At 46.9% G+C, this 12434-nt stretch overlaps 1 protein-coding gene and 1 long non-coding RNA gene across 5 annotated transcripts in view; both read left to right on the forward strand.

Annotated features, from left to right (window-relative positions):
• The window catches only part of LOC308464140, a 186439-nt gene that overhangs the window by 115150 nt on the left and 58855 nt on the right, over window positions 1–12434 (forward strand). The window lies entirely within an intron of this gene.
• Window positions 1–12434, forward strand: part of EFCAB5 (EF-hand calcium binding domain 5) — a 46782-nt gene that overhangs the window by 20286 nt on the left and 14062 nt on the right. For all 4 annotated transcript variants that reach the window (XM_080982790.1, XM_080982788.1, XM_080982791.1 and 1 more), the window contains 6 exons: window positions 4695–4794; window positions 5586–6338; window positions 8618–8704; window positions 8815–8907; window positions 9726–9940; window positions 10744–10900. In XM_080982790.1, the coding sequence (XP_080838916.1) occupies window positions 4695–4794; window positions 5586–6338; window positions 8618–8704; window positions 8815–8907; window positions 9726–9940; window positions 10744–10900 (1405 nt within the window). The remainder of the gene's footprint in view (window positions 1–4694; window positions 4795–5585; window positions 6339–8617; window positions 8705–8814; window positions 8908–9725; window positions 9941–10743; window positions 10901–12434) is intronic.

Below are 12434 nucleotides of genomic sequence, written 5' to 3' on the forward strand. Positions count from 1 at the left end.
TCGTTATTCCTAGTTAGGACTCCCCAAGCGCAGCTCTGAATAGTAACAGTTTCTGGTCTATTGGAATAGACCAGTGGTGGGGAACTTGCAGCCCATGGGGCCTAATCAGGCCCGCCAGACTGTGCCTTTACCTGTGCTGTCCTGCAAGGCCCACCTGGCCCAGCATTCTTTGTGACTAGCAGGGGCTCAGTGGGCAGTCCACAATCCTGGGGTGGCTCATAGTCTCTCTCCTGCCCAACTTAAAAGGCAAGCAACTGATAGGATGGTGATGGTGGGTCAACCGGCCCCAGAGCCACCGGATCCTGAGCCCTCCATTAGGATAGTGACAGGCCTCTCAGGGAAACATGGAAGTTCAGGACAGGCATAAACTCAAGCGTCTGGTGGCAAGGGCTGTCAGGAAATTGAAATGACCCCCTCCACTTTCTGCAAGGCCTGGCTCCAAAACCTTTGTGGTTGGCTTCTGGTGGGAAGGGGGGTAATAGCAGGGATGCGAAACATTTTCCCAGCCCTACCAACAAGCACCCACAATGCTAGCAGATATTTGAGAGCATCGCAAGCAGGCAAGTGGGCTTGGATCATTTCCAAAAACAGAGTGTAAATTTAATGCATTTCCTTAGGCTTTGACCTGGTTTCCTTCCCGGTGCTGTAATCAGTTCCTGCTGTACCTAGACCTCAAGGGAAAGCAGAAAATGCAAAGGAAATCCATAGAAAAGACCTCTGCGGTTGCTGAATTATCTGTTTCTCCATTCTCTCGCCCAGCTGAGCATGCATGTTGTTCCCATTTCCTAATTTTCACTGGCTTGGGGGCAAGCCTCCCTTTCCCAGCACCGAGTGGGGTCCTCCACCTCGCTCTTGATTTCAGTCTATATGCATCCCTATTCCTGAGGCTCTAAACCTGGATCGTTTGGGGATGACACTGGGAAACCAGCATTAAATGACTGGATCAGACTGGTTTAGGACCATAGGTGGCTATACCTAGACCTAGGAGGTGGGGATGGGCCATAGCTGAGAAGGTCGAGCATCTCCCTTGCATGTCAAAGGTCCGAGGTAGGACTTGGCGAGAGCTTCAGCTAGTCACCATGGTCTGACTCAGTATAAGGCAGCTTCCTATATTCTCCAAAGTTAATTTATTGGTTTTGAGTGCAGAAGGTGCTGCTCTGTGGACTAGGCACAGACCAGGTTCTTAGTCTTTTATTCCAGGGCTGGCCAATCCAAAGGCTCCATGCTGCCTGCCAATCACAGAAGGCAATGCTGCACACACTCCTTATTCCATGCTGTATCTAAAAAAAGAACTCTGAGGCCTGAGGACATGCACCCAGTCCTAGTTAGCTTCCTAGGCTAGATCCCAGCAGTGGTGGACCTGGGGGGTCTCAAATTTCAGAGGCACTCTGTGCAACGCCAAAATTTTCCACCCTTCCACCTCTCACTTTCCATTCTACATCATAGTTGTGGCGCCTACTGCAGCACCCTCAAGGATCTCCTCCCAGTGCAACTGAACCAGTCGCGCTCCTCTAAATCCGCCTCTGGTCTCAGCTTCCCAGTTCAAACCTTTGAGCCTCTGGAAAGCAAGCCTTGAATCCCACTGACCCGTTTGCCAGGATCACAATCTGCCAATCAAGCTTTTCTCTAGGGATGGATGAAACGAACAGAAACTCTCTTGGTTTCTCATTCTTCCTGTCTTAAATTGAGTTCTCCCCATTTCCACATCAGTTTGTATTTTATTTTATTTTATTTTTTGAAGTCTGCATTAAAATTTATTTGCCTTTCACCCAACAGGTGCAATTTCACATATCACTATGCATTCTGTACATTGTTCTCACTCTAACGTTTTCATGCGAACATTTTTCCTTTGGTGGCGAATATGCATTGTTTGGCTGGAGAAGTGCAGTGTTGCATTCAGAGAAGGCTGGATTTCAAAGGATGCTTGCATTCCAGTTTGTGATGCAGTTCAGGATGTCTGAAGAAATTTCTACTCCCCACCCCCATCCCTTCTTCTGACACCCTACATGCCCTGTCCTCAATGCAAGAACCCCAGGCCCCATAGCAGGCAGCTGGCTGGTTTTGATGGGAGTTGTAGTCCAAAGCATTTGGAGGGCTCCAGGTTGGCAAAGGCTGGACTAAAGCAAGGAAGACAGCTGCCTCTCATCAGTCCAGCCCCTTCCCCAGGTGCTGCTGCCACTTCTACTTGCTGTTCGTAAGGAGCTTGGCTACCATCCAGCCATCTTGGGCCTGTTGCCAGCTCTCAACGGCCAACTCCAACCATTTGTTCCCCTTCGTCAGTACAGGGGGAAAGCGACACAAAACCAAATTACTCGGCAGCTGCCAGCCTCACAGCCATCCAGCTCACAGATTTTAAGTTGCAGTTGTTTGCCAAAAAGAGCCAGCGTGGTGTAGTGGTTAGAGTGTCGGACTAGGACCTGGGAGACTAGAGTTCGAATCTCCCCACTCAGCCATGAAGCTCACAGGGTGACCTTGGGCCTCTCAGCCTCACCCACCTCAGAGGGTTGTTGTGGGGATTAAATGAGGAGGAGAGCCATGTATGCCACCTTGAGCTCCTCAAAGAAAAGTTTGGGGAGAAAGAAAGAAAGAAAGAAAGAAAGAAAGAAAGAAAGAAAGAAAGAAAGAAAGAATCTGTTTCATTTTTGGTTTTTCAGATTTGCACCTGGTGAACCACCACGCTGTGCTTTAATGGGAAAGAGACTTCAGAACTGGAACCGTGAAATAGCAATACGCATTAGCTCATTATAAAGTCGAAAAGCCACGTTCCTTTGGGGCTGCTTTCCTTTCCTTTAACCATGTGTTTCCCCTCCATTTTCTGCCCCTGTTTCCTCTAGAGTTTTCCTGCCTTTGTCATCTCTTTGCCCTCTCCCTGGGAGAGAAGGACTCCCTTGTGCTGCTCCTTGCCACCAGGCAGTGAGGCCTGCTGGTTATTTTCCTGTCCCTTCGAGATAAGAGACAGGCTGCTTCCAGGGGGTGCCTGGAATCTGTTTAAGATAAGAACTACATGCCCAGAGCGTATTCAGAGCCTGAGCCGTAAAGCGTGGAAGCAGAGCCTTGGAGAGCAAAAAGTGGCTCAGATTCACAGCACATTGGCTATCAGCTGTTATCAGCCATGACTAAGGTCCTAAGTGGACTAGGACCAAAGTGTCTGAGTGACCTGTGGGCCAGTCACCATCTCTCTCAGCTTAACCTACCTCACAGGGTTGCTGTGAGGATAACGTGCAGAGGGGGAGAACGGCATAGGCCACCATGAGCTCATCAGAAGAAAGGTGGAGCATAAATATCATAAGTGAATAAACCTCCATGCTCAGAAGCAGTCTATCTCAAGGTACTAGATGTGGGAGGAAAGAGAAAGCAGGCCCCTCCAGGACTTGTTTGTGAGCTCATTAGAAAACCAGGTGCTCAATTTGATGGTTCTTTGGTCTGATCAAGGGTGAATTCTTACTGATACCACCACTGTAGGTTGGTGCTAAAAATACCACTTCAGATCACAGCAACACAAAGAACTGTAAACTATTAGCAAGCCTGGGGGAGTCCAGTTTATGTGAGGGCTGCTGTATGCAGTGAGGGGAGGTATATTTTAATTTAACCTTTTCCTCCCGTGCCACGGTCCTGACAAAAATTGCACCCTTCTGCATCTTCCACTGGATGGTGTTTGTGTTGTTGTTTTTAAACTGGTGTGAAGTAACACTCTTAACATCAGGTCTAGTTTAGCCTTTATTTGTAGATTTCATCTTGCTTAGCATTTTCTGGAGATGCTGTAAGCCCCTTTGATTTGAGCAAACATTTAGTGACTTGAGATGTGTGAATTATTTTAGCAGCAGCAGCAGTAGCATTTAAAATAGGGTTTCAAATGTATTTTTCAAATGTTTTAAGTTGGGTGTTCTGGTTCCATAAGATTCTTACCTGCCCTTGAACCCCTGTGTAGTTCAGAGCTTGCGTTCCAACTTCAGTGATCTACTTTTCCACCACCCTCTCTGTAAAATGGAGGATTTCCCCCCATTTGGGAACAACTCCATAGCTGTCAAGTGTCCCTTATTTGAAGGGACAGTCCCTTATTCCAGCGCCATGTCCCGCTGCTGTCCCTTATTGATGGATGTCCCTTAAATGATGTCCCTTAAATTTCAAAGGAAGCAGCTCCTCTCCCTCCCTCCCTGCTGGCCAGGGAGGCTCCAACTGTGTTGCTTGGCTGTGTTGCTCACCCAATAAGAAGTCTAAGAATGACTGGGGGGTGGAGCTTGCATGCCTTGTGTGTGGCTAGTTAATGCAAGCTGAGGAGGTTTTTGAATGCTGGACGCCATTTTGTTGCACGTGCTGCTGCAAACTTTGCAGTGCAAAGCCAGGCCGGGGAGCCATCTTAAGTTGAGGCTGCATAGGCCTTGTGGTGCATGTGATTCAGATTCTATTCAGTTGAACCTCTGGTTACAAAGTTGGTTGGACAGTGTTCTCGAAGCTACCAGCATGAAGCTACCTCCTGCAGGAGGACAGGAAGACTGCAGTGCCTGGAACAGGTGAGGCTGCAGGTCCCTTATTTTGGCTGCTGGTCCCTTATTTTCAAATCTGTAAGTTGACAGCTATGCAACTCTGATTTCACAGGCCATCCAGTGTGGTTTTTGTAGTACTGTACATGAACCATCTAGAACTCAGTGGGAACTGGCAAGGCTTAAAGGTATCTCTGTGCTCTTCTTTCCTAGGTGGGGCTCTTGGACAGACAGAGGATATTATCTTTACTGGAGGTCTTCTTCTACAACTGCTCCCCACATCACAAGAAGGGATTCCTTGACCCCAAGAAATGTAAGGCTGCTGTTAATTAAAGGGCAAACACCTGGTTATAGAGGAATGTTTTTCCTTGGTGTCTGAAGATATAAAATGATGGCACCAGGCGAGCCTCCTTGGGGAGAGCATTCCACAAGCAGGGAGCTATCACAGAAAAGGCCCGTTCTTATATTTTCACCCTCCAGACCTCTCATGGAGGGGGCACACAAAGAAGGACCTCACATGACAATTGCAGGGTCTGGGTTGGTTCATCATATCTCTGTTTTATACAAATTTTAATGGTCTAGTATGTTTATGTTTTAGGGACGCGGGTGCCGCTGTGGCACAGAGCCTAGGACTTGCCGATCAGAAGGTCGGTGGTTCGAATCCCCATGACGGGGTGAGCTCCCGTTGCTCAGTCCCTGCTCCTGCCAACCTAGCAGTTTGAAAGCACATCAAAGTGCAAGTAGATAAATAGGTACCGCTCCGGCGGGAAGGTAAACAGCGTTTCCGTGCGCTGCTCTGGTTTACCAGAAGCGGCTTAGTCATGCTGGCCACATGACCTGGAAGCTGTACGCCGGCTCCCTCGGCCAATAAAGCGAGATGAGCGCCGCAACCCCAGAGTCGGCCACAACTGGACCTAATGGTCAGGGGTCCCTTTACCCTTTACCTTTTTATGTTTATAAGTGAAAGTTGCTTGGAGACCTTAGTAACTAGCAATTATTATTATTATTATTATTATTATTATTATTATTATTACTATTCCTCCATTCCCGTACCATGCTTCCAGTTTCAGGATATATCAACAGCACCACCCTTTCTTATCCTAGGGCCAATTATAGAACTGGACGATATAGAGGTAGCTGAGTTTTGGGGGAATATGGAAGATGAGCAATTTTCAGAGAGGTCTAGCCTCAACATCCCGTCGGGTGAACTTGGATTATCTGAGGAATCCGTTGCCCTCAAGCTGCTCTTGAAAGATATCCTGTCTGACATGGAGATGACTGCACCTGATAACAGTGAGGCCCCTGAGGGGTCTGCAGCTGCTGACCAAGAGAAAGCCGGGCTGGAGCAAGAGGCCAGCCCTGTAGGAAAGGAGGGTGAAGTCGTTCTAGCAACAGCCCTCCAAGATGAAATGCCAGCTGTAGAGCCAGGATCTGGCGAAGCAGCCGTTCAAGAGGAACAAGATCCAGCAGCCACAGCAGCTGCAGAGTCAGCCGCCCAAGAAACTGTTGTACCCGCTGGCAAAGACGTGGTGCCTGTAACCACCCAGGGATCAGCACCAGTGCTACCTGTGGAAACCCTGGAGGCTGACAGGAATCCACAGCCCAGAAGTTCTGCTCCTGCTTCCCTCTTTAACATGCAGTCTGGGCTACAGCAGACACAGAACGGAGAACTGGGCCCTGGCCAAGAGCCTGGCTTAGAGGGTCAAGGTGCTGCTGCTGCAGAGCAAAGCAGTGCAGAAACAGCGGCAGCTCAGGAGGAGCCAGGAAAGGAGCGAGAGCCAGGCAGTCGGGGGCAGCTGCACAGGAGCAGCGAAGGTGTGCCAGGTCCAAGCAAACGGCCAGGACAGAAGCTTTCAGGTACAGTGTGTTCCGCTGTGAAGCAGTGTTGGGCTTATGTGCTGGTCTCCCATGGGTTGATGAACACCTTGCACTTCAGTAGCAATTAAACCAAGGGCTGCAGAGCATGAGGGCATCAGAAATGACCTGCAGTCTCATTCAGTCCAACCCAGGAACGCGCTTTATAGCAGGTCAGACTGCTTGTGTTTAGCAGGGATGGGAGAACTTAACCATGAGCCCGGGTCAAACAATATGCTAAGCCAAAGCTTATCAGAGAAGACCATACTGGGAAGTCTGCTTATACCATATCTACAGTATGGAGCTCAAACATCTGTGCACTGCACACCCACAGGCAAAGGCTTTGTTGTGCTCCTGCTGCTGGCTAATAAATGGATACATTCTGGGTTGTTTTAGGATCAGCTGAGGTGGCTTCAGATGCCAAGGACATTTGAGGTGACGGTTTCTGATAATGACCACCTTTCATGAGCTTTTGCATTTGTATGGAAACAGGCTGAGGAGGCAAGAGAGACACTTAGGGCTCATCCACACTGACCTCTGCTCTGCTTTCTAGCCACAGGTCTGGTTTTTCTAGGTCCACATCTGAGCATATATATATTTTTGTCCCAGAGCTTTCCCTGTGAAAGCATGTGTTTTACCACTGAATTGGGGCAATCCAGGGGAAACCTGATTGCCATTTGCTGTGATTTGTGGGCGAAGTGCCAGGACACACACAAACGAAAAACTCCACTGCGACCCAGACCTGTGCCTGGCAATGTGGCACAAAAGGAAGTGTGGATACGTCCTTAAAGAAACAAAACACTGCTTGGTCCCTTACCTCCCCACAACCATCACTCAGATCAGAGCTTCATTTTGGCCTGTTCTCAGAGCTGGTTTATGCATGCTTAACTCAAGGTGTGGCTCATCAATTGGATTTGTTCAACCAGAATGTTTTGTTCAACAAGAGTACCCACAGGTAGTTAATGAAAACAGCTTTTAAAAAAAACAACAACATGCACATATCCATGCTCTTTAGATCTCCAAGCTACATATTCCAGATCACCACTTATTAGAAAAGGCAGGCATTCGCATGATCCCAAGGGCCAAAAGCCCAAGTAAAAAGGAATGTTTTTGTCTGACACCTAAGAATAGGTAAATATAGTGTTGCATGAGCCTCCCTGAGGAGAGCGTTCTACAGTCAGGAGCCACCACAGAGAAGTGCCTCAGCTGATTATTGCAGGGTCTGGCTCGGTTCATGTGGGCAGAGGTGGTTTTGGAGCTGTTTGGGATCCTGAGCCCCATAAGGCTTTATAGTTCAAAACCAGCGCTTCAAATTAAGCCTGGAAACTAACTGGTAGCCAGTGCAGTTATGCTGGAATTGGTGCTGTATGTTCAGAGCGTCCTGCCCCATATAAATGTTTAAAACAAATGCATATATAAAAATTAAGCGTTTCATCACATGCCAGGGCAGATCACACCATCTTTAAGGCTCCTGTTTGCTCCAAAATATTATAAGCGAAAAAGAAACATGGAATCACTAGCTAGGGGCCAAGTATTGAATAATGATTAAACCAGGACCATGAAGGAGGCAGACTGAAGTCTCTGATAGCAGGGATCACTTATGATCATTTCCTTTAGCATTTCCAGTTCAGTGATCATGGCTCATGCTACTCAGTCAAGAAAGAGCCACTGCTGGGCTCACCTGAGGGCTTCTCCACCCTTTCTAGAGTGTTAACACTGCTGGCCATGATGGCCCTTCCCTACTGCTCCTAAACAGGCCTGCCACGTCATCACAGAAGGCTTGCTACGCCACCCTGATGGGGCTCACCAAGCCTCAGGGTAAACAAGGCAGGCTGCACTGGATCTGGGTAGGGGGCAAAGGTGTGGAGAGTCCCAGGACACGAGGAAAGCTGGAGCTGGGAGCTCAGAGATGCTTATACTTTCAAATGGGGGGTGGAGAAAGAGATACGTTTGCTACAAGCTGAACCAAAAGCTCATTTTAAATGCTAAAGAGAGAAGTAATTAAGATGCTACAGATCTGGCTGCATCTTCTTAGCTCAGAAAGAAATCACGGCAGTGAGGTGCAAATGTAAACCACAGTTTACATGAGCTTAACATCTGTCCAGAGCAATGCACAAAAGTGCCAGCATTGAAACACACACACACCTGCCACAATTCAGAACTGTCCTGCAATCTCAAGTAGCTTTATCATGCAACCAGCTCTGGCTAGCTTCTGCTTTTGGGGCTTGATCTTGGTCTTCCATCCTTGCCTATTCACAAACATTGTTTTCTTCCTCTCTTAGTTTCAGATTTGCTTTCAATGCCTAGTGGGCTAGACAGCGAGACATGTGAAAAGGCACCTCAGAAGATATATGGAAAGATATGGTCAGGTGATTGCACCCATCAGCATTCTTCAACATCCTGTTTCTACAGTCTGCATGTAGCTGTCGGAGCTCGGCCTCTTTAGCAGCCTGTTTTGTGTTGCCTCCCCTTCCTGCAGGTGACCTTCAGACTGCTGACCTGTCCTTCGTGTACACCGACTATGGCAAGGAAATCCGGGAGGACTGGAACAATGAAAGCACCAGGTTTCCAGGTGTGATGTTTTATTAGAGCACCATAAAGTAATCTGGTTCAGGCTACACAGGAGTTCATTCACAGGAATGCCCCTGTAGTCCATTTCTGTGACAAAAAGGACTTTGCTTGTGAGTAGGGATGGGGGTGAAATCTGATTCAGTTCACATGTAAAGGCAAACTTACCATGCTTGCACTTTCTGAAACAATGCACAAACCGAAACACAGCCAACTTTAAGAATTCACACTTCTCCAAATTTTGCAGTTCTGTTCTCCAGCCAAGTAAGTTGTACAGAAATGCATACAACTAGTGGAAAGTGGTGAATTTCAGTATGGGAGCTGTGAGCAGCAAATGCATTCATGATTATCTGTGCTCACAATGACATCCAGACTGTCATACATGATCCTGCTTTTGATATGGTTTGAACTTGCAGAGTTTCCAGGGTGGGAATACTGCTTCATTTCCAATCAGTGCATGTCCCATAACTTCTTGCTGAGATCCTGTAACATTTTATTCCACAAACATTCTGGTGATTTTTTTGCCTTGCTTTTTTTACACTGTGGCATGAGAGTGCCTCTCCAGATTTTGATGATGCTGTAACATTGGGGATGCATCGCAGAACATCTAATAAAGCAGACTAATGTGCAGATGGTCCAGTATAAACCCACCACTAATACATTATTATTGGGCCAATGACATACTACTTACACCTGGGAAAAAAACATTCTGGAGCGACCGTGGGTTCTTCTGCTTACTTATTTTCACTTGTTGAGCCCTAAAAACACCCACAGCTTCAAATCTGTATTGCATAGGATGTAACCTTCCCTCCTTGCTTCTAGACCTGCGCATGAATATGATAGAAATCCAGGCCCGTGGGCCCCCGTCTACCATAAGCAGCTTTGACAAGGAGTCCCTCAACCCGCCGCAGTTTGTGCAGCTCATGGAGACCTTTGTTGGTGAAGAAACAACTCTGTCAAATGTGAAGAGGCTTGTGGAATTTGTGAAGGAAGGTTACGTGCAAACAGAGAAAGAGAAGATCAGGCAGATGGAGAGAGTAAGCAGCAACATCATTTCCCAAAGTATTTTCTCGGGTTATTGTTCGATGAAGCAGGACACAAATCACCTGTGTGGAGTCTGCCTAAAATCCATGCAGTGAAAAAGACAATTGTCCTCATTATATGCATCTGGGATGCTCCTCTGGGCCTTGGGAGGGTCTTTGTTTTTTTGCAGGTACCCTTACGCAAACCCATAAGCCACTGGTGGGGATTGTGTGGCCCTCCAGATGTTGTTGTAGTCCAACTCTCATTGACCCAAACTGGCAGGCTGAATGGCTAGGGAGGGTAGGAGTCAGGCATGTCCCAGGACATTTTGCCTCTTGAGGGAAAGCAGAAAATGACACACACTCTCTGAAGCCACTTGCCAAAGCCACCCTCCCACCCTCCACCTGCCAAAGCTGGCCTCCATCACTACCACTGAAGGTGACAGGGGAGAAAAAAGTAGGCCAGCGAGGAACAGGTAGTGGCAGCAGCAGCAGTGGGCAACAAGTGCAGGAGGTGGCGAGTGACACAAAGCATTTCTCGGGGACCCTGCCAACTGTCCCCTATCTTCCACCGGAGGCAACTGCCTCACCACACCTCACAGGGGGGCTGACCCTGACTGGAACTGGAGTCCAGCTACAAATTCCCCATTCCTGCCACGAGCCACATATTGTCAGAGTTCAGCACACTCCATCTCCAAGCTTTTTCAACCACCATGTTTCTTGAGTTTGTTATTTATGCGTATGTGCTGAGCTTGTGCCCATGAACCGCTGCAACTGGTGATGTGCTGTCCTTTTTCTTTGCCTTCTGTCTCTATCAGATCCACCAGAATTCTTTCTTGGTCCGGCAACAGCTCCTCTTGGCTGCGCTCTTTGAGAAATGGGATAATGAATGCTCTGGGTTCTTGGACATGCAGGAAGTGGATGCTGTTCTGTCCACCTTTAAGGAAGGGATGGAGCAAGAGGCATTAAACAAAGGTAGGAGAAAGGCTTTCTGCTACCTTAGTTTGCTACTGAACCAACTCAGCTTGGTTCAGCTGTAGCCTTCATCTTAGTTGCAGCAGCAACAGCAAAAAGCCTTGTGGCACCTTGAAGGCTCAGTAGGGGAGCATCTCCTTCACCCAAATGAACAGCCTTTAAGATCTGCTGGGGAGAGCATGCTTTCCACCATCTACCCAGTCTGCTTCCAGACTGTCACTACTTTCCACACCAGATTCAGTCGCATATGAGCAAATTCAGGTTGCAATAGAGTGGATCTGGAACTTAGCACAAGGAAGCTGCTTCAGAAAATAAAACAAAACCAGGCCTTTGCAGTTAGGAAAATGATGGGAAAAGGCACTGGAAAGTGTAGGATAAAAATTGCTTGACATTTTCTCATATAACCTCCCCACAATATTATCAGAACAAATCAATAAATAGCATCTGCTGTGATCAGTTTTAAACATTGTGTTTGTTGTGATTTAACATAGATCCTGTTCTTTTTTATATACAGATTTTATAACTCTTGTTTTAGGGTGGTATTCAGCTAAGTTTTACTCAGAATAGACCCACTGAAATTAATGAACAAGAGTAACCTGGGTCTATCAATATCAAAAAGTTTATTGTGAGAAAAACTTAAATGGGATAATTAGATGTGAGCTAACAGCTATGGCAAATCCTGAAGCTGAGAGATGCTTTGCCTGCCATATGATATCAGTATTGACAGGGTCACTCAGCTGCCCTTTGCTCCAAGAGGCACAGAAACAGGATAGCTGCCCTGATCCAGCCCTTAATTCTCATTGCCCATAAAACTGACTGGCCCTTGAATATTTGAAGAGGACTTCATCTTGCTCAAATACTTTGTTTTCCTAAAAGTCCCCCATTCATCATCTTGCCCTTTAACCTCATTATACATATTGATCACAGACATATGCCATTAACAACAGATTTCACATTTCTATTTTTTCCTGTATTGATTACTTGTTCACCTGATATACCAAACACCTGGAAGCTTTTCTTTCTATTCCTGGGATCCCCACAATTTTTACTTGTGCATGAAATAAAAAATGGAAGCCCGGCAATTTTCCAGAGAGAACTGTATAGGCCAAAAGATAGAATAATAAGATTTTTCTATTTATTGTCTCTTTTTCTGCACTTCCTATTGAGAACTTTTCTTTGAAAAATAACAATTTGGAAAAACTGTACAAGAGCTCCCTCTTGTGTGCAAAAGTATATTAGCAGCAAGACGTCATCTGTGAACACAGCAAGCCACTACTAGGTCAGACCATTCAGTATTTCCTACTGACAAAGGCTTCCCAAGGTTCCAGGCAGAAAAAGGTCTTCCCCACCCTTACTTCTTAAAGTCCTTTAACTGGAAATGTGTGGACCGAACCCAGGACCTTCTGCATGAAAAGAGGGTGCTCTTATCACTGAATTATGGCTCCTTCCCAAAACATGAAGCATGAGAAGTTAAGATTCACCCCCCCCCCACCGTTTTCTATAAGATTAAATTCAAGGATCCAGTTGTTCCCAA

The sequence above is a fragment of the Podarcis pityusensis genome, assembly GCF_964106645.2.
Source record: "Podarcis pityusensis genome assembly, chromosome: 15".
NCBI classification, from domain to species: Eukaryota; Metazoa; Chordata; class Lepidosauria; order Squamata; family Lacertidae; genus Podarcis; species Podarcis pityusensis.